At 48.2% G+C, this 25,491-nt stretch overlaps 1 protein-coding gene across 1 annotated transcript in view; it reads right to left on the bottom strand.

Annotated features, from left to right (window-relative positions):
• SLC6A12 (solute carrier family 6 member 12) overlaps positions 1 to 25,491 on the bottom strand; it is a 39,758-nt gene that overhangs the window by 12,785 nt on the left and 1,482 nt on the right. Inside the window, exons 2-10 of the mRNA XM_074871636.1 lie at positions 17,168 to 17,364; positions 13,287 to 13,421; positions 11,905 to 12,045; positions 10,209 to 10,296; positions 8,704 to 8,836; positions 5,686 to 5,820; positions 3,428 to 3,531; positions 1,729 to 1,853; positions 1,332 to 1,444 (exon numbers count right to left, since the gene is read on the bottom strand). Coding sequence (XP_074727737.1) covers positions 1,332 to 1,444; positions 1,729 to 1,853; positions 3,428 to 3,531; positions 5,686 to 5,820; positions 8,704 to 8,836; positions 10,209 to 10,296; positions 11,905 to 12,045; positions 13,287 to 13,421; positions 17,168 to 17,360 — 1,167 coding nt within the window. The 5' untranslated portion in view covers positions 17,361 to 17,364. The remainder of the gene's footprint in view (positions 1 to 1,331; positions 1,445 to 1,728; positions 1,854 to 3,427; positions 3,532 to 5,685; positions 5,821 to 8,703; positions 8,837 to 10,208; positions 10,297 to 11,904; positions 12,046 to 13,286; positions 13,422 to 17,167; positions 17,365 to 25,491) is intronic.

The following is a 25,491-nucleotide window of genomic DNA, read 5'->3' on the forward strand; positions in this document are numbered from 1 at the left end:
CCCTTCCCCACGCACACACTCCCTCTTACTGTCCTTTATTCCTCCAGACACTTAAATCCTTATTTTTTTGTTTTCTCTTTTTGTCTGTCTTGATTCCACCAAGGGCCAGCTGCAGTTGCTAGGGACCCAAACACAGCTTGATATATCAGTGAAGTCTCCTCTGGAGCTGCAGACCAAAGGGATTAAAAGTACAGCCCCATGTTGGGGGATTGAACTGTGAGATGTACAAGGAATTGCCTCAAAGCCAACAGAGCATACTGCTGCACAGCAGGAATGACCAAGGGTTGGGAAGGCAAGGGGCAGACTGTGACCCTCAAGCAGGGTGAGGAAGCACCTGAGATGGCACAAGGAACCCTTGTGACAGAGGGGAGCTCCCGCTGCCACTGTGAAGCTAAGGGGAGCCAGGCAACTATGGGGGCACAGTTCAGCCCTAACATCAAGCACACCCCTCGTACAGCAGGACTGGTTGCAAAATATGCCACAACTACCTAGGACAACCCAGTAAAGCAGGTGGCCAAGGGTCCCACGGGTGAATTGCTGGCTTTGGGGGCTGACCATGGGGCAGGACACCTGCTCATCACTGCACAGCTCTCAGTCCCACAGTGCACATCACCCATGGGGTACATAAAAGAACATCAGCCACTGCTGGGACAGTCCAGCCAGCATGAAGCAGAGCCCTAACTGAGATGAGGCAGGAGGAGACCTCGACCCAGAGAAACTGAGGAAAGAGACCTCATTCTCCAGGTGTGAGGGCTGAGGTGCTGCAAAGCAGAGCCTGAGCAGAGCACCCTGCCTGGCAGACTTGCTAGGACATCCATCCCCTGCTCCCCTCGGGCCAGCACACCAGGGCAGCACACTGCACTCTGCAGGGTACTCTAATGGGTTTTGCTCCTGGCATAACAGGTGTATGGGAGGGTAAGAGATGGGCACACCAGTGAGGAGAGCACAGAGGGATTGCTCTGGTGAGATGCAGCTGGGAGAAAACAGCCCCATTCCCCTTTCCAGACTGCCCTGCTCTGTGCCAGGCCTCACTCCGCAGTGTACACGGTTTCAGTGCTGGCATAGAGGTGGAAGGGTATGTAGCTGGGACACCCTCACACACGCACAGGGAGAAGGATGCCAAACAGAGATGTCAGCACACATAACCACGGGCCTCCCATCGGCCCTGTCTCTGAGCTCCCACAGCGTGAAAGTGCTGCAGACAATGTGGAAAACTTGTTTGAGGTACCAGCAAAGCACATAACCACCTTATCCCTTCCCATGGCATTGGGGGGTGCTCAGGGTAGGGACAGGCACCTGGGCGTTAGATGAGAAGGTGGCATTTGCTGTACCTGGCTGTCCAATCCCAAGAAGATAAGCATGAGGAAGAAGAGGCAGGACCAGAGCTGAGACACGGGCATCATCGTTACTGCCGTTGGATATGCTATGAAAGCCAGGCCAGGACCTGCCAAGAGACCACAGGATAACCACATGTGCCCTCCACCCCACCACCTGCCACCACCACCCTGCAGCACAGAGTGAGCTCACATACTGCTTCAAAGCTCATATCACTACAGCTCCTTGCCCACACAGGGCTGAAAGCTGTGTCAGGGAGCACTGGACCTGCAGACCTCACTGCAGACACCCATAGTGAGAGAGGATGTAGACAACATCCTGAGCTTCACTTCAGAAAAGTCCCCTCCCCTTCAGGGTTTTGCCTTGGCTCTGAAGTCTCCCAGAACAACCTACCTGATTCAGCCACTTCTGCAATGGGTACACCCTGCTCTTGAGCCATGAAGCCCAGCACAGAGAAAATGGCAAAGCCAGCAACAAAGCTGGTGGCACTGTTCAGGAAGCAGAGCATGATGCAGTCCCTGCAGGGGGGAGACCAGAGATAAATCAGTGTTTCCTACTGCAGAATGGGTTCACTTCTGATCATGTCTGTACTCAGCTTCCCCAATTGGGCAGGACTGACCAAGGAACAGCAATGTTGCTATTGAACTCCCTCAGAAGTGAAAAGCTCAAAACAGAGCCAAAAATCAGCCTGCCTACCTACCTCATACCCCACTGTTCAAGAATTATCAGACTATACATGGCACAAAGAGAGACATAGGGCACCATCAGTGGCTTGTGAATAGGATGCCACAGTGATATATAGGTAGGGACAGGGCAACAAAAAAGTTGACAGGAGTCAAGAGAATAAGAAAAACAACAGCGAAAATGAGGCAAACAGAAAATTAGAAAAGGGAAGAGACTGCAAAAGTAACCATAGTCAAAAAAGAGGAGCATCTGAAAGCATGAACATGTACAGGTTCAGCAGGTCTGGTAAAACAAGGACTAATGGGTTAACAAAAATCGTCACCTGACAAAGGTTTGGGTTGACAAAAGTCGTCACCTGACAAAGGTTGTGTCTATACTGTCTTTATTAACTATGCTCAGATGGAGGCTAGAACATGCTATGTCACTTGTCCTGAAATGTTTGTGCACTTGCTGCAAAAACAGGGCACCAGTCTGAGCTGGCTGGGCTGAAAGCCCCAAACCCTGGGATTCTGCCTGGGCAGCTGCCAGAGCTGACCCACAGCATGAGCTGTTATGGGGCAGTGTGAACATCCAGCACATTTTGGCCACTCAGAGCTAAGCTGCCAGTCCAAGGCACCTAAGGCATTAGAGGAAGGCATCAGCACACCGCTCCATTGGTGACAGATACATTTTGGGAGAGCCAGGGGAAAGTATTAATTGCCTGACCAATAGCCATGGCAGCACCTATTGGAGAACAGAAGAAGAGGAGAGATGATTGATGTCTCCCAAGTACCATTACATTTTCCTATCCATGCTGGAGCAATACATGAAGGAATAACAAAGACCCTGCTCCTCAGGGCTCTGTGGAAGTTGTCAGAAATTCTCCTGATGGCTTCACTGTCAGGCCATGGATAAAACAGATCTGTAATGCAAGGGCAAGGAAGAGGCCAGACAGACTTGATTAATCTCCTTGATGGGATCAAAAAGCCACTGGCAGTACATTATCCTGATTGTAGAAAAGCACTGGAGACAGGGGGCCCAGCCATCATCTTTGTACCATCTCCCCTGCCTAGCTAGTGACAGCAGAGTTGGCCACGCCACCCCTGCTCACTCATCCTGTCAAAATAGCCCATGGTGTCTCCACAGTGGCTGGAGACACTCTCATTTTCATTCCTCCGCCTCCTCCAATCTCTCCCAAGCTGACTCACACAGGAGAGCATTACTAAAGACATTTTCTGGAGCTCCTGTGTTCCCTCAGCCACTCTCCATCCTCACACCGAGTCCTCTGCAGCTTCCACACTCTGAACAGCTTGTCAGTCAAAGTAGCATGACCCAAGGTCTCCCCTGGGGACAGAGCCTGCCTCAGATGCAGCTCTGTGCTGTTTGAGCAAACTTCTGGAAGGATACGAGGAGTCTAGGCTCCTCTTACCTGTAACAGTTGTTGGTATATTTGTTGTAGCTGCCCAAAGCTGTCAGGCAGCCCTGGCAGATGGCATAAGAGAAGAGGATCTGAGTGCCTGCATCCATCCAGACCTGGAACAGAGAAGGTCAGTGGTCTCCAGACCTGGCAACTAAATAAACAAATGGCTGTGCCCTGTCTAGCAACAACCCCTCTATACATGCAGAACAAACCCCATGAGACAGAGCTCAGCGGATGTAGAAACTGGGAATCCTCTCTGGGAAAACTGAGCTATAGGATTGAAAGTCCTCTAGGAAAAGTCTCCTGAGGGGACCATATTTTTACATCTCACTCAGGGTGACACCAATTCTCCATCCTGCATCTTCACATTCTGGGTGCAGATGGCATCCCCGATAGCATGGCTCTGGCTAAAGTTGACACTGCAGATGTCTGTGGTCCCTATGTGGCTCAGGGTTCACAGAGCCACTGGTGAGTCATCACAAACAAGGGCCAGCGAGTCCTTTGCACGATCAATATACTCCCCTCCCTGCTCCCCAGTCTAGTTTCCCACATCTCTGTGGCCACAGTGCAAGGTGAAGGGAAGAAAATTGCCAGGCTGGGAGATTTCAGACCAGTGGGGTGCTATGCACCCAGGTTCCCCTTTGGTCTGGCATTGCATGGGAAAAGCTGAGTGGGCTTGTTCACCGCTGCTCCAGCCCTTTTCCCCAGGGAGGATTCCCTTCACTCCGTGTGTTGTGGCCTGGACTGCAGCTCCACTCTCACACCCTCCCAGGAAAGGCCCTGAGCTGCACATTAGCAGGCAGACAGGAAAGCAGCCCACCTTTCTGTTTGTCTGTGTGTTCTCTCTCACTTTTTCTTCCTTCTAAACAACCCCTAGCTGCAAGCATCCAGGCAGCTGCAATTTGGCAGCCTTCAAAATATCCCAGCCATTGCTGCTTAAATTCACACGGATCTCTCACAGATAGGCATGTACATGGGAGCCCTTCAGGCCCGGACACGAGCACACATCCCGCTTTACACCAAAGACCCACATTCTGCCTGAACTCAGTAGAAGGATCTTTCAGTCCTGCTGTGCTGAGTTTCAGCAGCCTGGAAAGACCATATCAGCTTTAGTTAGGCTGTGAAAGATAGGGAGGTTTTCAGTGAATAAGCTCTGACCATGAATAAAACACACTCAGCCCCAGTCACCCCCCTGTTATTTATTTTGATATTAAAATGCCATTTATGTTCAGCTGGCTCTTTGAGTTCACCCCACCACGGATTTTGTATTGACAACACATAATTGCATCTGAAAGCCATTTGGGGAAGACAGTGTGCTTGGCAGCTGGTTTGGGAGCAGTTGGGACTTTGGCCATCTGGGAAGATGCAGGAGGTAAGCTGAGACTGTGGGCTAAGCATATTGCTTGGCTGCCTCCACAAAAAGATTCGGCAGTGGAATAATTAGCAGCAGTGTCATTTAAATGTAGGGGGGTCTGCATTAACACCTCCGTGGGATGGCGGAGGCAGCCTGCACAGTGCTGCTGAGGCCACATGGGGAAGGGAAGCAACCTGCTGCTACAGAAAGGTGCTCGAGCAGATACCCCAGGGGGAATCCTCCAAGGGGAGTCCTGCTGCCTGCCCTGTGCAGCCCCCAAGAGTGCTGCCCACCTGCTGCCTACTTGGGCTACCTTGCAGGTCCTGGGTTTGGCTGCACCCTCTGCCCTAATCTAGACTTGCCCTCCCTGGGTACACAGCACCCTCCCTGCCCAGGGCGGGAGGCCCTGACCCAGGCAGGTGGGACCGGCCCCTGGGAAGGGTGAAGGGAACCTGTTGCCCAGCTGGAGCACAGCCTGCCTTACCTGTGTGCACTTGGTCTCTGCAAACACAGGGGCCCTGCACCCCCTGGGAGGGCCCTGTTGGAGCCAAGGTGCTAAACCAGGCCAGAAAAAATGAAAAGTGGTAGACTATTCTGCTCCCCCCAGCCCTTAATTATTTGCATTTAAGACCCAGCAAAACCATCTGTTACATGCTGAATATTTAATACACTCTTCTGGTTTTGCTGAGCCCATGAGTAGAAATGACCTAATATGCCCATATGCTACAGACACATAAGCGAAAAGGCTGTGCTGTGCAGAGGGACTAGACCCCTCTCAGCTCTTTTAAGGAGGTCTCACTGGTTCCCTGGTCTCCTTTCCGAGAAGACAGCCAGATCCTCAGCTAGCAGCAGATCCAAGGGCCAGGGCTCTGGAAACCTTCCCATGGCTGGCACTTGCCTGACCCCCACCCACCTGCGGGTCTGCCAGCCTGGAAATGTCTGGCTTCAGGTAGAAGATGATCCCCTCGGCAGCACCCGGCAGCGTGACTCCTCGCACCAGCAGGATGATAAGCATTGCATATGGGAAGGTGGCAGTGAAGTAAACAACCTGTGGGTGCAGGGAAACAAGAGGAGGGAAGGTCAGCGAGGTGGGGGTGCAGGCATCATCTCGTCTCATTTCATCTGCAGGCTCCCACCCCAGAAAACATCCCTGGACTCTGCTGTTGGCTATAGCTGCTATTGCTAGCATAGAAAAGGGATGGGAAAGAAATTAATCCAGGTTACATCTCACTGGTGATTTAGTTAATCTACATTTTGTTCCTCAGCCAAGACTCTGCCACTGGTTGCTCTGCTTTGTTTTCTCTTTCCAGTCAGTGTAATTTCCCTGCTCTCCGGCTGTTCTCTTCATCTTTCTAGAGCTGCAGAAGAAACCCAGATCTCTTCCTGTCACTGAGTTTTAATGAGGAGTTATTAAAATGGTCCTATTCTCAGCAAGAGTTTTCCAAATTAAATTGCAACTTTTGCTGCCCAATTTGAGACACCTCTGAGGGGTCTCATTTCCAGGGGTGCTCATGTGGCTCTTGCATCCCTTCAATGCCTCTAAGCTCACAGATAAAAAATGGGGGCACCTCAAAGCCTTTAAAGAAAATGCAGATCATTATTTCTGTAAAACCTTCTTTTCACTTCTTGTGTGTGATGTAAATAAATATCACAGCTGAATTAATCATCTCTAATCCATTGCCTAATGTAACTTTTTTTTTCTATTTGCAAAATATCCATGAGCAAGTTGTAGCTTTCTAACATTTGTTCATTATTAAAATTCATGCAAGTAATATGAAGGCTTGTTTGTTCTATGGATTCATAGTGAGGGGCCTAAAATAATATTTTTTTCTGCTTAGTGATAATTGGTCAAATAAGTCACAGTGCGTGGTACTTTTGCTGTTCCCTGATTGAATGAGAATGTGAGCACTTTTGGCACAAGTACTAAAATCTACCTTCAGAAATCACTTCTGGGGAACATTTGTACACATCAGCTGAATGCATAAGGAAAGGAAACATGGAAAGAGCACAAGAGTGGGCAAAATGAATAAAAGAAAAAGGCTTTTAGAGAAAATGAGTCTTCACAGAGTTATTTGAAATTATTTTCCTGAGGTAGCTATTGTTTCTTTAAGTTTGGACTCCTTAAATCACAGAAGCATAAACACAAGGGTCTGGCAGAGTTATCCGATTAAAGCAGCCTCTCAGTCAAGCACAACATCCTGTTTACTCTGCAGCTGTTAAGCCAAATTATGCACTTACTCAGAATTCCTGGGACCTCCCTACTGCTTATCCTAATACATAGTCAGTGAGGAAAAAGAAGGAAGGAACTGATTTTTTTGGCAGTGCCCCTGTAAAACTCAAAATGACTACCTGCAGAGAAGACAAGTGGCCTGTCTGACTTGTGGTATGTCTTGGGACAGAAAAATCCACCCTGTATTGCTGCACCATGTCCATAACATCTAGCTGGTAGGAAGTAAGCCCTGTATCCTAAAACCTGTGATGGAAAAATCTTCTGTGGTCCCAGGAAAACAATTCTGTCTACTAGGTGCACTCACCGTTTCCTCTCACTTTCTGGTTTGACTTTGCCAAACACGATCAGCCCAGCCAGCCTGACTGAACTTCTTTAGCTTTCTCCTTGTGCAGGCAAGCTCTGCGTGCTGGGGCAGCACCAAGCAAGGGAAAGACTTGGTGGAGATGGCTGAGAGCTGAAGGGAACCTGCAATGACTTAATTACACTTCCATGTGAATCAAACAGCCTCTCAGACCCAATCTCCCAAGATCAGAATGATACCTCCTGTGGAGATGGCACTGTGGTATTCAAACCAGGGAGCATCAGAGATTTAAGATTTAAAATGTGGAGCATCCCCTCTCCCTGTAGATATGGAGTCTGGCTCTCCCTCCCTGAGAAATAGTGGACAGCAGGTCAGCACCAGCAAGAGCCAGAGTCATCAGCAAAGAGTGAGAGAAACCTAGTGAGCAGAGCAATCTAGTGTCTTGCTCTGTTAAAATGGGTGCCCAGTGCAGTTTTGAGGTGGGAGATGGAATTTGGCACGGAAACATGTGTGTCCAGTACTACAGGGAACATCTGCCCATACTAGGGGTAGTGATTTGAAGGAAGAAGTCTGTTGTAGAAATTGGTTCCCCTCCCTTTGTAATTGGGACATTTCTTGGATGCCCACAAGACCCAACCGTCATTAATGACCCACCCATCTCATTGCAGCTCCAGGAAGGAAGGAGGTCCTGAACAAGTCAAGGACATAGCAGTGTCCCTAACACCCACCCCAAGGCATCACACACTCATTCACTCCCAAAGGATAACCAGTCCACCTGGTTTATGGGATCAACATCAGGAGAGAGCATTGGCTCCAGCCTCACTAGCAAAAGTGACCTGCTGAGCCAGAAACCACAGAGCCAGGGACAGTACAAAGGAGAGCACAGACACCTCTCCCACCCCAAGTATTTTGCAGAATAAAGAAGCCGGAGAGATTTATTATCTATTCACTGAGCTGGTTACAGGTAGCAGCTTGTCTATTTTGCTCAAGTGTTTAATTATTGCCAGGGATAGGAAGTTTGCCACTGCAGAGGATCTTGTTAAAAACACCAGCAAGCCACACCAGGACAACATACTGGTGAGTGGATGATTCCCAAGGGCACTTGGAGAGTATCTATCAGCCACTGTGGGTATCTGCTAGGGAAAAGGTGACTCAAGACTCCCCTCAATTCCCAGGTCTTTCCCTGTTCTCCCCTCCCTGTTCTCCCTATTGTTTTATTCTTCCTCTTATGGGTCAAACACAACTGGTGTAAATCTGTACGGCCTAACCAGGTTTTATGTTTGACTTTGGTGCTGTGTGTCTTCTGCCTCTACTTCACGAAGAGGGAAAAGAGATTGGGGAAGAAATGTAAAATGGGTACAGGGAGACTTATGGACCAGGAGGACAATCTCTGTTCCTACTTTGCCTGTGGACTTGACCCCTTTCCAGATGCAGAAGTAGCAGATGATCCACGCCAGCAGGAGACACAGAGCCAGCTCCCAGCGCACAGTGCCCAGTTTGTGAATACCATCCGTGAGCCCCAGGACTCGCTTCCTGCCGGTGTCCAGGGACAGGGAGAGAATCATTAACACCCCACACCCCATTCACCCATACAGACCTTTCCCATATTACCCCATCCAAAGACTTAACAGACTATCCACAACACATCTGCCCAAGGTTCCCAGCCATGCAAATCACCCTAGCTCTGCCTAGGGCTCCCCTCTCTGTCATTCCTGCTGATGCTGCTCCAACATGTCCTGTAGCTGGCCTGAGACCTCCCACTCTCATTCCTTGAAGACTCACCATCATGAAGGTGGGTCACACAAGAGCTCAGCACTGCAGCTCATGCAGCCCCCAGAAGCCCAACCCCGCACTTTCAATTCCTCTGCACAGCCTTCTCCAAACCAGTCCCCTCAGGGTCCCCTTGCCTTTGTAATCTCTGCAGAAAACCTGAACAACCATTTCAGAGGGGTCACAGCTCTCGCTACATGGTATATGCAAAGAACAGGGCAGGAGAGGGGGTCCAGCACTGTGCAGACTCCTTCTGCACCCTTGAGTGCATATCATCTTCTGTGTTCCCTGTGGTGGTAGCAAAGGACAAAGGACACTCAACCCTCTCAGAGGCACTTTAGGAGTCATAAATGGGGAAAAAAAAACTACTGCTGAAGCTGAGCCCCTGGCACCCCTCTTTATGAGTGCTTCCTCAGTTGAATGTGGAGAGGTAGTGTGGCCCCAGCAGCCATTCCAACCTCTCCAGGCTGCAGTAATGATTCTTTCTGGGATGTTGTCTGGCCTGCGGCAGGACCCCTGCCTCAGAGGTGTTTTATTGCCTCCAGCCACATGACCAAACCTCCCCCAGCCCCTCTCTGGCATCTCATGCATGTGCCTAAGATCCCTGCTGTCCAGGGATGAGCCTGAGCAGTCTGATGAACCACTTCCCTTAGGCACCAAGCAAGACATGGTCAGAAGAAAGGAAAAGGCAGTTTTGTCCCTTTGTGTTTCACTATAGAGGACTTTTCAGTCTGTCCTGGCCTCTCATGTTTGTCTGCCAGTAGTAGCCTACAACACCCAACAGAAGTACTCCCCACTTACAGCAAGTCCTCATCTTCTTTTGGTGCCTCTTTCTGTGTCCACACTCACCCGGGCACCTCAATGCCAGAAAGGGAACATGCCTGTGCATGTGTGCACACGAGCACCCCCGGGCAGGCACACTGCGAGCAGCCTTCAGCATGTATCTAGCCCTTGTGCCCCTGGGCTCTGTGTCAATCTCCTTGGCAGCTTGGTGCATTGTGCTCCCCACGTTTGGGTCTGATGTGTGGCACCTCACTTGGTCCTACAGAGATGCACAGCCCTTCACCCAGATACTCCTACAGCTGCAGCTTTTGCATGAGAGAGAAGCCTGAACAGGGGGAAAGTGATCACGTACTCCCAAAACTCAATCATTGGGGAGGTGGCGTTCGCAGGCAAGGTCCTGTTGTCCAGGCTGGAGCTATTCAGAATGTCCACACAGAGATCTACCAAAAGAAAAGGAAGCTGATGAGCCAGAGAAATTCCCCAAGGCTCCTCCATGAGGGATGCTTCTTCCCCTCTGTACCCTGACGCTCACTCTGGCAGCACACAGACCCTTCACCCCCTGCTATAGAGCATCTCATCAAACTCTTGCATCTCATTAAGCATCTCATTAAACTCTAGCTCTCCCCAGCTACAAATCCCAATCCAGCAGTAGCCAGAGGGCTTCAGGAAGGGGAGAGGGGAAGGAGGAAGCAATTCCCTGCCAAATGGAAACCAGATGGCTGCAAAGTATAGATTATTGAGGGATAGCCACTATGAGTAGCCAGGATAGAAAACCCCATTCTCCTCCCACACCACGCACCATTCCCTGTCCACACATGCATGCATATGTTCACACACACCACAGATGCATTCATGTTCCACTCTGCCATCCCCATCCCTGCCACATAGCATGAAATTACTAAAAACAGAGGAGATGCCACGCATGCAAGAAATGCATCTCATCTTGCATTTGGCAAGAAAAAGACAATCCACTGGAAAACCAAGGAAGCCCAGTTCTGGCTGGGAAGCTTCTGCCTGTTAAGAGAACATCTGTGGCTTTCCTTGCAAACAAACCCATTCTGGGGAAACTGAAGGAATCAGATCAACTCTTTAAAAGGCTGGTAACCTCTACTGGGATGAAGGGTCAGAGGAAGCTGTGAGTGAATGGCCCATGGGGTGGAGAAATTTAACACTTCACAGAAATTAATCACCTGACCCAAGAGAAAAAGAGAAGGAACTGAGCTGCTGTCAAAGCTCCTTCCAGCCTGGCTTTCCACTGAAAGCAAAATAAGCTGTTCAACATGGTAAAAAGGCCTGTCAAGGACATCAGATCCATGAGGATTACTTCACCTACCCTATCTCTCCAGGCACAGCCCAAGTACCTTGAATAAAACCAAAGCCAGGTTTTCTCTGCTGGCCACAGTTATGTGAATTGTGGGCATGAGGAGATGAGACCCCTGGCCAATGTAATGGTATTGAGGCTTGTATGGATGTGATTAGACCATAAAAATAGCACCTTTAGAGTTTTGTGCTACTGGTTCCTGCACTGGGAGATCTGTACTGGCAAAATTTTCCAGTGCAGGCTTGGCCTGATTTAGCCAAAAGCTGAGCACACAAAGGAAACTGTTCAGTGCACGGCAGCAACTTTCCCACTAATTCCAAAGGAGTGGCATAAAGTCAGGGAACTGTAAGATAAATTGTTGTACCAGAGCTAATGAAGAGCTTCTGACACATGAGGAGGACTCTAGATTGGCTCAAAAATTCTCTCAATCCATCTACATCTCCCACTTGCCAGAAAATGCAGAATTTTCAGTGAAATCTTGAATGCCCAAAACATCCCCATGCAGAAATAGTTTTGCTGTCCCCTGCTGCTAGGCATAGGGTCATACCACTCACCTTTCCTGACACTTGCCCATGGTGAATGAAGACAGTCGCCTTTGCAGGAGTCCCTAACCTCATTGCAGCTCATGAGAGCTTTTTATCTGAATAAAAAATATTTTCTACAAAACCCAAATAATTTCTGGGAATTGGGAAGGAGATAGATAGAAGCTAACCAAGGGAAAGCGTACCTGAGTTCCAGGGGTTATTGCAGCTGGCCCATGGTAGCACTGCAGTGAAGGAGCTGAACAGGTAGAATAGTGCCCAGGACAGGATGATGATGTAGTAGATATTCAGATAGCACTCAATGACTTGTGAGGCATACCCAACTCCTGTGAAAGAAAGCAGAGGAGGTGAGGATGGGGCTGCCAACCAACTTCCAACACATTGGGCTTAACCCCAAACAAAGACATAGACCATACTATGGTAAGAAGGGTGCAACACCAACTGCATAGCTCACTAGAGAATAGGGCAAGACCTTCCTCATGGAAAGAGAAGGGACTTTGTGACTGTGCATGCAGACAGGAAACACTGTTGATATCTCTAGACAGGTCTAAGGTGGACAGAGGAAAAAAAGCTTTCACTGATGGTGGTTTTTTCTGACCACTACCATGCCACTGCATTACACTGCCTCTCTTGCAGGAAAGTCAGCTCTAGCCTTTAAAGAAAAGAAATGCGGGTGAGTTTCTTCCTTCTGGAAACCCAGGTTCTCTAAATCCTAAACTCTAAAAAGGGTTCTCACAGCTGACATACATCATACATAACGTATGGTGTTGGGACAAAAGTACAGACTTAGGAGCTGAGCTTGGGTCCTGCTTGTGCCCATCGCTCACTGAGATGTCAGAATGGTAATTGTGTCAGAAAAGCCCAATTCATTTGTTTAAAACGGTTGTCAGTGCCCTTTGAGATGCCACTGCTGTCCACCTGCAGGCCCTGTGCCAGAGCTCACAGGTCTCCAGCACAGGAGGTCCCGGACTCCCCAGGGAGTTTCAAGTAGCACTGCACACCTGTGCTTGAGCAAACTAACCAGTCCTGAGCACGGGTTCCTCTGTCTGCAAAACCTGGGTAATAAGCTCTCCCCTAGACAGGAGAATTGTGGACAATTAGATTCGTTAACGGGGCTGTCAGACCAGTGCATGCAGTGCGATTCCCCCAATTTGCAGGACACCAGCCTGCAAATGCTGCCACAGCAGCCCTGGGCACAGCAATGGGCAGGGAAAGCATCATAAGCCTTCCTCATCCTCTTCTCTCTTCAGTATTTGTCCTGAACCACATGCAGGTGCTTGTGTATTGACACTTCCATCCTCCTCCTGTTTGCTGGCCATCCTGCTTCTCCTCTCTCCTGGGCTCTGAGTATCTCAGAGACCGTGGCTCGGTTGGACCAGCACAGCCCCCAGCCAGCACCACACACCCTCAGTCACCTATGGGGGAGTCGGGGCACTGCCCTGCACACACAGCAGTCACCAGGAGGGATAACAAGGCTGGGAGAGACAGGAAGAAAGGGAGAATAAAGGAGAAGTTAAAAGCCAGAATAACATTTCAAACAAAGGCTCTGAGTCACTAATTGACTGACCTTCAAAGATGGGACAGATCTTCCTCCAGGCAGTCACCCCTCCCTGGCTGGTGTACTGCCCCAGTGCTGTCTCCAGGAAGAATAGGGGGATCCCACAGGTGAAGAGGAAGATGAGGTAAGGGATGAGGAAGGCTCCTGCAGAGACAAGCAAGATGCTGCCTTAGAAACCAGAAACCTCTTTAAAACCTTATCCCCACTACCCCTTGCCAGGTACCTGGAGCCACAGCTGGAATCAGCTAACACAAATATTTATCTGAAGTAACTGTGCAACCTCTGCTAAAAAGCAAACAAGTTCTCCAACACCATAATTTCTTGGAAAAAAATACAAGCGTGATCTGTCTTGTGCTACTGCAGTACTTCCGCATTCGGTCTTGGCCAAAACCTAAAGGTAAGGAATAGTCAGGCAAGGGGATAAAAAAAGACAGTGCTGGAGAAGTTGTCCCTGCTTCACGCTCTTGACTTCATTTCTAGCTTTCAGCAGGAGTCAGGCAAAGAAAAAGGAGTCCTTGTTTCACATAACCACATTCGTTCTGCCTTTCTCAGGAGTCACAGCAAAACTCCTACTTGCCCAGAGGATACAAACCTGGAGGCTGGTGACATTTCTTGGTAAGTAATAAATTTGCCAGGATATAAATTTGCTTGAGACATATTTCACATCAAATTTGAAAAGCAGTTTGCACCAAAAGAATAGAAATAGGGGAAGGGCAACAGAGTATATTTCCAGCATTTTCAAAATGAGAAACTTTAACTTCTCTCTTCAAATTCATTTTTTTATTAAAATATAGAGAAATGTCTTAAGAGAAATAAGCCTGAAGAGCCCTCAGATTAACCCTTGATGAAATGGAAGAGGAAGGGGAGAGCAGGTTTTTTCCCCAGAAACAATGACCAACAAAAACAAAGCATCAGAAAAGACAAACAAATCAAACAAAACAAAACAAAAACAAACAAAAAAGGTTTAATGCCCTGTTCAGCTGTTTGAACCTTATTTTTTTCTTTTCAGTTCTGCTGCCAAACTGAAAAACCCAGTATTTTTGCTGCTCTGCTCAAAACTGTTCCTGACAGCTCAGTTTCACTGCTGACCTTCCTTCTACCACCTCACAGCCTTTCTCCCCATCATTACTGTAGGTTTTCACACTTTTGCTCACCTCCAAACAGGCTAAGATGACTGCCTTCCTCACTGGAACAACTGTCAAGGTCTTGCCATACCATGCAGTAAACTTTTGGTCTTGAGTACCTCCCACCACCAGAACCTGGAGAGCATCTCAGCTGTTTGCAACCGAGATAAGAGCCCCTTTTTCAGCCAAGCCAGACATTGTCTTCCAGGACCTCTCCTCCCCTGCCAGCACAGGTATTCGCACTGAAATTCCTTCCCATGACAATTAGCAACTAGGAACACTTCCTCTTGTTTTTAGGCCAACAATGTTACAATAACAAGGAACATCTATATTTCCTCAAAACACAGCTGTGCCATAGCTGCAGGGGTCCTGGGGCAAGAGGGAGGGAGGCTGGTTCACAGCCTCAGTCCTGGTTTGCAGAGCAGGGAATGGGAACCACACAGATAATCATAGAGTCATATCATAGAATCACAGAATGGTTTGGTTTGGAAGGGACCTTCACGATCATCTAGTTCCAACCCTCCTGCCGTGGGCAGGGACACCTTCCACCACATCAGGTTGCTCAACCTTCCACTAGATCATGTATGCTGCACTAGAGGCAGCTACTGCCTTTGATGTTGCAAGACACTTATCTGTATGCCAAATCTGCAAGACAGTTTTATTATCCTGCACACAGATGAGCCTTTTAGCAGGTTCCAGACCCTCTCTTCTGATACCATTTCTCCCAGAGGTTGATCCATTTTGGTCTCTGAGTAATGAGGGCTTTCTTACACATCTATTGTCTTGCCTCTCTTAACCTTCCCAGAGCAGTTACCAGCTGAAACTCTAGTTGTGATCTGCTCCCCAGTTTGCTGCTCCACTGGAGGATACTCAGTCCTGAGAGGGGCCCCCAGAAACAGACTCTCTTTCCCTAGAGTCAATAGCAAATTCATGATGCTGAACAATTAGATCAAATTTGAAAGTGCAACCATAGGTAAGTTTACACTTGGTTGCTTTACAGCAAGTTAACACAATCGTTTTCATGACATCTGTCTCTACAGCTTTATAACCATCTCAGTACATCCAAAGGTGGAGAAAGGTGATAGGACAGCAGTCTCCACTTTGGGGAAGAGTGTGGGATGAAGACATGGTATTTATAGGTAGAAAACATCTGGTTTGCAATTTCAAGGACTTTTCCAATGGTGAGATATCTTTGTCACAGGAAAGGCAGTGCCTTGTGCCATACTAGTTTGTTGGTCATCTGGTTCCCTAGAGCCCTAGAGAGAGAAATGTACCTTCTATAGTAGTAGCATACTTTCTGCAAAGCCAGTATGTGGGCTGTGATGGAAGAACTCTCCCATTCTACTTTTTCCCAAGCCTAGCCCTGTTGGCCTCTGAATCACAGCATTAGATGTTCTAGAGTAGTTTAATCAAAAAAAAAATTCAATAGGTATCTAAAATGTACAAAAGAAGCCTTTTCATTTACACTAATTAGCATACAAATTGCAAGGACTACTGAACCGGCTACCATAGGCATAAACTGCACAGATATCATCTGAGCTCAGGAAGGAATTTTCCATGCAAAACCCATGACTTCTCTCTCAAAGCATCACTGCAGAATGGACTGTTTAATCAATGCACCACTAGCGTTTACTAACTCATGCCAGTCTGACTTACTTTTGGTGACTCCAGCGCCTACCATCAAAACCTCAGAGAAGGAGACCGGAGGATCTGCTAAAAACCATTCTAGGTTCAAGAAAAACTCAATTCCATTTTCTTTAACCGTCCTCTTATCCAACCCCCACTTGGTTCAGAGTAGACATTGTATTGACTCCTGCTTGATCTGAATAAACCCCAGTAACAGCACAGGGGACAGGAATTTGGTAGTCCTGGGATGAACTACAGCTGAATCACTCATCCATTGGTGAAAGCTCACAGCACCTTGGGAAAGATGGCATGGTCTGCAGAGAAAGGAAGTTTAAAGTGGGGGGAACATGAAAGTCCCATAGATGTCTCTAGAGAACAAGAACAAAAGAGAAGTTACTGCTGTATTTGACATGTAATTTATTATTCCTCCTTTTCTTTTATGAAGTTAGATCTTGATTCACCAAGAAAAGTTAGTGACAGTCAATTATTCCCTTCCTCTTTCTTAGTTTCATTTTATTGTTATGAGAAAATTTCATTTTTAACCATGTAATGATCTTATTGTAGTACTATTGGAAAAGGAGTGTCACGCAAGAAACAAAAGGGAAGGGGAATGAACTCTTCCTGGGGACAGGTTTCCCTAACAGTGGGCTGACCACTGAGAGAACTGTTCCTGGGGAAGAGGTAGCAATGTCCTTCTAGGGGATATCAGGCCTTGGCCTTGGCAAGGACACCAGCGCCATCAAAGACTTTCCTCCTCTGTAACAAGGGCCCGAGAGAGGTGGGGGTGACACGGAGAGTGGGAAAAGGGAATTCTGCTGATGGCTTTCTGACCACTCACAGCACTGATAGTTTTGGAAGACTATCTCTTTCTCGACATGCCCAAGAGCCTTAAAGTGTTACTAAAGTTCAATTTTGCATCCAAACTTCGGAGAGTTGCTTTGAGAAACAGTACCAGCTGGGGAGATGGATTCACCCCTCAGTTTTTATTCCTCCTGATGTTGGCAGGAGCTAACTTGCTGGAGGAGAGAATAAGGGAGTGCATGCAGGGACACATGAAGCATAGGAGAAATGGGTCCAAGCACAACATATGTCTTGTCATACCTACAGATCTAGGACAACTCAGGCATGCTGTGAACTTACCACCGCCGTTCTTGTAGCAGAGGTATGGGAACCTCCACACATTACCCAGACCAATGATCTCTCCAGCCACAGACAGCACAAACTCCATTTTGCTACTCCACTGGCCTCTCTCTTCCATTTCCTCCTTTTTTATTTCTTCAGGAGCTGTGATAGCCCCATTGGGCTCTCCTTCCTTAGCCACAGCTCTTGTCATGTCTCTGTGGGACAGAGGTAAAAGAGAGCATGGGATGTAGGGAGCTGCTGCAGGACATGCTGGTGGGTAGAGGAGGGATGGGACCAGTCACCACAACAGAGGTGTTCCTAGTATCACAGTGAGGTTCCCTCATCCTCTGTAAAGTTGCTTCTTTAGCATCAGCATGAAGCATTTCCCCAGGTTATTTCTGTGGAACAGAAAGTCTGTGCTGAAGGGACAGAGGAAAGGTCACTGCTCAGGTGAGATGGGCCCACCCACACCACCCTTTCACTGGACTCACCCCCAAATTCACCCTTACCCCCACACAGCCTCCTACCTCATCTTCCCAGACCACCAGTCTTAGTGTACCTCCATCTGCACTTCTGCACCCTGACTAAATGCTCTGCATCTCCATCATTGCTGGAAACTTGGCTGGGACTTTGGAAACAGCAGTTCAGAAGAAGAGAAAAGGAGTTGGAGCAAGGCACAGGGGCAAAAGGAGTTTCCCTTCCCCGTGTGCTTTATACAGCAACTGTCTCCTTCTGGAGAATGCTATGGATTAATAATCCGAACAAAAATGGATGACCTACCATCTTACTTCAAGGCATTGCCAGGAGTGCTGTCTTTGACCATGTGGATACCATGTTACACTACCATACAGCCTGCCGCCTCAGCAAAATGCACACATACTTACGTGACCTAGGCTCCCTTCAGTAACAAACATGCATGAGCACAAATCCCCCACCTTTGCCCAACCCTGCAAAGAATACAGAGCAAGGAAACAATGCCCCTGAGATAAGCAAAAGGACCTCACACTTGTGATGTGTTTCAGGTCTGGGCAAGGGAATGCACAGATTAAACAAGCTCAATTATTGCAGTGAAAATGTTATGCAGAAAAAGCCCAGCCATGGAAACATGCAGCAAAGTCACTGTTGGAAGAGGCACACTGAATATGACTGGGCCTGTAGGCTGGTACAAGGAAGGCATTCTCTGATCTATACTGAATTATGTTTAGCATCATCTTACTTAAGCAAAGTTAGTGACTGCTTGTTACAAGATAGAATCTTCTATCATACACAAAGTCCTTTAATTAGCTAGTTAATGTAAATCCAGTCAACATTCACACAGACCAGACTGAATCTTCTTTTTGACAACATTTTCATATTGTTTACAGGCATTTGATTATGAGAAGAAACCAAAGTGTGCAGAGAGGAGGCTCCCTTTGACTTAGCTAAAAAAATTCTCCTTAAAAGCTTACTCTAATACATTACCTGAGGTAGGGGTGCACATGTTAGTCCAGCCAGAAAGCACAGACCTAACATGAGCAGGGTAGCTGACAAACTATACCAAGGAAGTCCTAACTCGAGCTACATGTCACTGGTGGCATTACTGAGCAGAAGTTGAAGTCACCCACCTTTGAAGGGGTGACTGGCATCAGCAAGGAAGACACATTCCTGTGTTGGGATTAGGAAACTACACTGGAAACCAGCCTCTCCAAAACAGTAGCATCTCTGCTTCCATTCCCACCAGCTGAGTGCGCTAAGAAATCAGGGCTTCACGTTAATTTACAGATTCAGTTTTCTGGTGGTTTGATAGTTTTTTTAATAGCACATCCATCATTCCTTCCGTGCCTCCTACGGGGACATCCCCATCTCCAGGGAGCAACAGGGACAGCAATCTGCATCACCCACACTACTTAACTCTTCTGCTGCCCCTAGATCTGCTCTGGACCACTTCAGCTTGGTCTCTCCCAGGCTCTTGAGGCATCTCAGGCCAGGGACCTCTCTCAGTCAGCAAGTCAGTGATGAGCAAGACCTCATCACCCTTGATGGCCTCTACCTGATAGGACCACCAAACCTATCCACCAACCTTTTGCACCAGGATGGTGTGCCAGGACTGGCAAACTACGGTTTGCATGATGGCAAACTATTCCCTCCCTCCTTGCCCCTAGTCTCTCTACAGTCATCTCCCTCTTGGCTAGCATCAGGGTATGAGCCATCTCATGAGGAGTGGGGACTACCAGGGAGTCTGACCTAACTGGGAATAACAGCAAGTGTAGTCCTAACATCAAACTGGCCCAGCAGCCTAGAAACACCATGGCACTTGTGTTGGTGTAGTTTTCAATAAGGCAAGAAGGAAGCAGGAGCAGGAACTGGTTTGCCATGTTTGCGCTTACTCCACACAAAGACATCATCGTTATCACCGTGTCTCATTTGCTTCTGTAAACTGCCCAGTGCAAATGAAATTATTTCCTAAATGCTAACCCTCTGGATATATCAGGCCCTGGGGCAAAGAAAGATGCTTGCATATGAAAAGAAAACTTCTACTGAATCTTCACAGCAAAGCAAGCATTTTTTTTGGCACAAGGCATGTTTCCTCCCTCTGTCATTCAAGTAAAGAAAGGAAACTGGATCTCACAGTGTAATACACTAATTGCTTTCTAAATGCCCTTTTTTCCCCCACCTGCCTTCATGCTTGTGCTGGTTTTGGCTGGGATACAGTTAAGTTTCTTCGTAGTAGCTAGTAAGGGGCTATGTTTTGGATTTGTGCTGGAAACAGTGTTGATAACTCAGGGATGTTTTAGTTACTGCTGAGCAGTGCTTACACAGAGTCAAGGCCTTTTCTGCTCCTCACACCACCCCACCAGCGAGTAGGCTGGGGGTGCACAAGAAGTTGGGCAGAGACTCAGCCAGGACAGCTGACCCCAACTGCCCAAAGGGATATTCCATAGCATATGATGTCATGCTCAACATACAAACTAGGGGCCACTGCTCAGGTACTGTTTGGGCATCGCTTGGTTGGTGGTGCACAATTGTTTTTCTTGCTTGGGTTTTATTTCTCTCTTTTTCTGTTATTTTCCTTTTCATTAAAATTTTAATTGTTATTATTTTATTATTAAACTGTTCTTATCTTAACCCATGAGTTTTCTCACTTTTACTCTTCTGATTCAAGAAGGCAGGTGGCTGTGTGGTGCTTATTTGTCAGCTGGGGTTAAACCACAACAGTGCTGAAGGGCCCATCCTATTCCCTTTGAAATCAGCAGCACATTTCCATGGACTCTGAATGCCGAAGGCTGAATCCCATGCAAAGCATTAACACTACCCTTAGTAAGAGGGGCTGCAGCAAGAACAAGGGAGCATAAACCATGGAGGAGGGCAGTCACAGGTCTGTGAAAACCATCCTCCAGGCCATATAGCTGCCTCTTCAAAAACATCACAGAAATATTCTGGTCCCCTATTAAATTTAAGAGGTTTTTTAGTTATTTCCAAGAAGGGCTTATATATGGGCAGTACCACAGTGGACACAACCAGTTTCAGTGTCAAATACAGATGCAGCAGGGCACTAAGGAAGCAACCTCCCTTTTTTCCCCAGCCCTTGTCCTTTATTGTCCATATGCTGGAATGCACCTATTTACCAGTATGGCTTGCACTGCCCCAAATCCACCAACTACTACAACGCATGTGGATCTACACTTGAGTGTGAAGCTGAATCAGTCCTCTAACAGTCTCGTACAAACCTACAAACCTCTAATCCCACATTTAAAGAAAGTGGTGCAACCCAGAAGTCAAGGCACACACCCTTCCTGCTGGCTGGTGCAGAGCTAGGAGCTCTGCAGCTCACCAACAGCTCACCAGCACAGAGGCCCTCCCAGTCCCAACTTTGCCCCCTTCACTTAGATTGCCTGCTGGCTTGGATCAGGAGGTAGAAACATCAGGTCCTCCTGTCAGTCTTTTCTCAGCTTGTAAATCCCAGGCAAGTCCCCTTTTCCCACTGCCTGCTCACAGCAAGGCCTGCCAGCTGGCTAATCAGTTCATTCAGATGCTGCAGCACAGCCTTCTCATCTTTGAGAGGAGCAGAGCTCCACGCACTGTCAAATGTGAGTGAAAAAATAACACATACTTAATGAAACGTGTTTGATCTGTCACAGTCCTTGGCACGTTCCAATTTGCTGCAGTCCAGGGCACATTATCAAGTACAATAATGCTTAAGTCTGGGCTTATTGAGGATGTCATGAGAAGCTGACAGGAGAGGACTTAGCTAATTCTTTGCTATTGTTCTTTTAATGCAAGGTGACTCCAAGAGCCAGACTATTTCTACTAATATTTGTGTTTTGCCTGTTTTTGCATTAGACCTGTTTCACAGATGGGGGCAGGGGAAGATCACAATCAGGAAGTCACCTGCTCTCACCTAAGCCCAGGAAGGGGATGCCCCAAGTGCCAGCCCGAAGTCTCAACCCTGTCACCAGCCTCCACCACAGGGCCCTGACTCTGTACCTGTCCTCTGGCTCCTGAATAGACCAACACAAAGGACAGAAGCTGGGATGCTGCAATGGGGAGCAAGGCTGGGACAAACACAGACCAGAAGGGGGGATGCAGCTCTTGTGGTTTCATTTTCCTATTTTAAAAAGGGGGAAAGCACCCTGGTTATGGAATCAAACCTTTTCAACTGGCAACAGGTGGTAGATTAAACCGGTGCCCAAAGTTTTGGTCATTCATGCCACAAGCTTCAGCTTCTCCCTTCCTAGACAAAACGATGCACAGCATTACACATCCCCACTACTTCCCTCTCTGCTTTGCCTGCTGTTTCTATGAGAAAGCCTATTCACACACCTCCTGGCTCTTTTCCTGAACATCTAATCCTACTGTGCCCCTGCCCTATATGTTCTCAGGCCAGATGGAGACTCAAATAACTTCTTGTTTCCAGCTAGGAACAATTTGGCTCTCCCACAGCAGCCACAGCCACCCACTGTGTTATGTCCTCCCCAACAGGCAGATATTTTCTTCTCCCTTTGGATGCCCCTCTCCTTAATATAGGAGTTCAGAGAAAAGACTTTGCCCCTCGCTGCCTGCCTGCACTTTTCCTGCTGTTCCTTCATCAAAGTTTGGAGAAAAATCCTCTGACTCCTTCATTCCCAGCCTCTTTTTTCCCTCTGCCGTAGTTTTTCCAACTGTTAAGATGCCACCTGACACAGTCCACAGCCTACCTTTTCCCTGGACCCACTCAGCCACCACCTTCCCTCCTCAGCTCCCTCTGACCTCATCAGCCTCTTCTAGAGGTCCCTGGCTGTATTTTCAACCCTCAGCACTTTGAGAAGGTGTCTTTTTCCAGGCCTGATGTACCCTTTGCAGACATGACCCCTAGCCTGTCATCTTCCCACAGAGAGAAGGGAGCTTCCTCTGAGCCCAGTGTAACAGGCAGCTCGCTATGAAATGATACAGGACTTGGTACTGGGCTTGGTGCATGGAGGCAGCCACATTTTTCCCCACAAGATTTAGTGCTGAGAAAATAAGAATACACCTGGATTCCCCCAGGTACTGGAAAGACAGCAGGCAGCATGCAGGTAGCCATAAACACAGACCACACCAACAAGTTCCATACAAGATTTGAATGAGAGGGCCCAGTTTTCCCTTGGTCACAGATTTTGAGCTGTTTTTGTCCCACACCTACCACCATAGGATCCTTCAAGTGTGGCCACAAAAGGCAAGGAAAGCGAAGGACACCCCTGAAGTGCTGCGGACTCTCACCAGTTGGGTCCGATGTGCCGAATGCACGATGCAGAGATGCAGAACAGCATTTGTTGGCTTTATTTGGGAACAAGCTGCAACTAAAGCGGGGAGACAGGAATCAGAAAGAAGAAAATGAAAGTGTTATTTGAAAGCAAACCATGGTGGTATCCTCAGCCTCTTCCAGGGCAAAAAGGGCTTAATTAGAGCTGCTCAGGTGAGTCAAGGAACAAGAGAGAGATGAGAGAGACAAGAGAGAAGCTGCCTGGGGTTTTGACACCAGAGGAAGAAGCCGTTAGAGATTCTCCTAAAGCTTTTCTTCCCGCAAACTTACTGCCTGTTCCCGACTGCCATCACACAGGAACTCCTACTGCTAGGAAGCTAACATCCTCCGTTTGACTTCTTCTGCAGTTTTATCTGAAGGCAAATGAGAGGAGGACAATCTCAAGAGCGAACAGTTAAACAGAGTGAACAGTGAACAGATAAAAAAAAGCAGCCATTAACGCTTATTAGAGGAAGCACAGTTTTAAAGCACTTAGACACTCGTAGGTTCTGCCTGAACTGCAGAAGGCAGAATTGCAGGTGATGCTGCAGACAGCTGCACTGCATTTGTATTTATTGCTTCCATTTTGAAACAAGCAGCAACCAAGCACTTAAACTGCAGTTTACGGTGGGGGGGAGGAATCAGAAAGCAAGCAGGCTGGGCTGTGTTAAAAAAGGAGGAGCAAGAGGACACAAAAAATTCTCTGGTTGCACAATATGAGCCAGCAGGTTTGTTGGCAGCTGAAATCCTGCGTTGCATTTCAATGGCAGGAGGCGGGGGCGGTTGTGGGAGCAGACCGAAAATCAGGGCTCAGTGAGGAACAGCAGTGCCAAGGTACAGCTTAAGGAACAAACCCGGTTAGATTAGTGTGTGGGGGCTGGTACTGGAATAGGTCATATCAGCAAGATGGACAGGAAAATATTAGCGGTAGAAGTAAGCATTTTCCAGCCAACCTAAGAGCAGCGACGTGAGCAGGGACAGCTGCTTCAACCATGGCTGCTTCCAAACCCAAATGCTGCTGGAGAACAACTCACTCCAGCTGCAAAAAGGAGAAAGGCAAGGGAAGATGTAGCAGAGAAAAACTGATCAACTCCAGGACAGCAGTCGAAATTAAAACTCCTTTCATTTGAAGCTGTTGAAAGCTAGTTGGCTTCTTTACACCTTCTAATTAATTTCCAGGTTGTGTGGGCTGCAGGGCATTCTCAAAGCATCTGTTCAGCAAGGTTCATGGGGCACAGGAGACTGTCACAAGGATCAGATCCTGCTTACATTTTCTCCAGTGTGAAATAAGAGCAAGACTTCTGCAGTCAGTGAGCTTGCTGCTTATTGACACCAGCAAGAGTGAGATAAGCAACTCTGACTTTACTAATGACACATACATCTTGATACAAGCTGCGAGGATTATAGAGCATCAACCTTCAGAGCACACACCCCCAGCTCAGGAGGAGATCAAACGGCTCCTGCCCTGTCCTCTGCTGCCAGGACAGGAGAGCCTCCCATGTACCTAACAGCAACTGGAATTTCCTGAGGATCAGTGGCAAATCCCTTGCTAAAAGCAGAGTAGGCTGTTGTTCTCAATGCTGGTTCAGTCTCTTGTCAGTGGCTTACCATCCCTGCTCTGGACTACACAGACACAGAGGTGGTTTCTTACTTCAGGCTAGAAAAAAATCAAGACTAACTGATGAAGTCCATAAATGAGGTGTAAATATGATCAGAAACCAGCCTTTGCATCAAATCAGATACTCAAGACTTCCACTTGGCCCATAGTCTGGTTGTATTCACTGCCACATAGCAGGAGGCCCAGTAGTATGCAACCATGGCAGGATCCATCTTTCTTACAGAGCACCACAGTGACAGGTCTCCTACAGACACAGAGTCGGGCTGGCCCCAGCCTGGCCCCAGTGGAGCCCCTACAGCCACCCACCTGGTGGCCAGGGGGGTCTGGCTGAAGTCCTGAAGCTGTGCCAGGCTTGCTCAGAGGTCCTTGTGCACAGCCAAGGGAGGGACAGCATGACTCCTGTCACAGGCTGGAGGAGCAGAGCAGGTGAACGGCACAGAGGGCAAAAGCCACGCTGCTCCGGCATCCGCTCTGCAAACAGACACCTCAGGGGCACGGTGGGGCAGCCATCCGTGGTGCAGCCTGGAGGTGCCCTACAGGGACAGGACAGAGTCCGCAGGAGGGAACACGGTGGCTATAGAGCTGCCTTCTCACCGGGACAGCAAATTCACCGAGCAAGGCACACCACTCGGCCATCCTGGGCTGGGCAGGTGAGGGAAGGGAGGCTGCCAGCCCCCAGTGCACCTCTGCAGTGCCTAACATCTGAACCTTGCAGTCGCTTCCCTGGGGCTGCTGCTCTGGGGCAGGAGAGCAGAGGAGCCAACACTGCTGGTAGCCAATGACTCCAAAAGTCTGCGGCTCAAAGGCGGAAGAGCAGCACAGAGGATTTGGCACCACACTGCTCTAGACACTTCTAGCTAAACTGCCCCAGGCAGGCACACCCTGCCTAACCTCTGGAAAGCACAGCCTGGGGACACTTGCTATCATAGTCATGAGAAACAGGGAGCACGGGGAAGAATACACAAGCCAAACTCTTCCAAAAGGCGG

Source organism: Strix uralensis, chromosome 5 (assembly GCF_047716275.1).
Source record: "Strix uralensis isolate ZFMK-TIS-50842 chromosome 5, bStrUra1, whole genome shotgun sequence".
Classification (NCBI taxonomy): Eukaryota; Metazoa; Chordata; class Aves; order Strigiformes; family Strigidae; genus Strix; species Strix uralensis.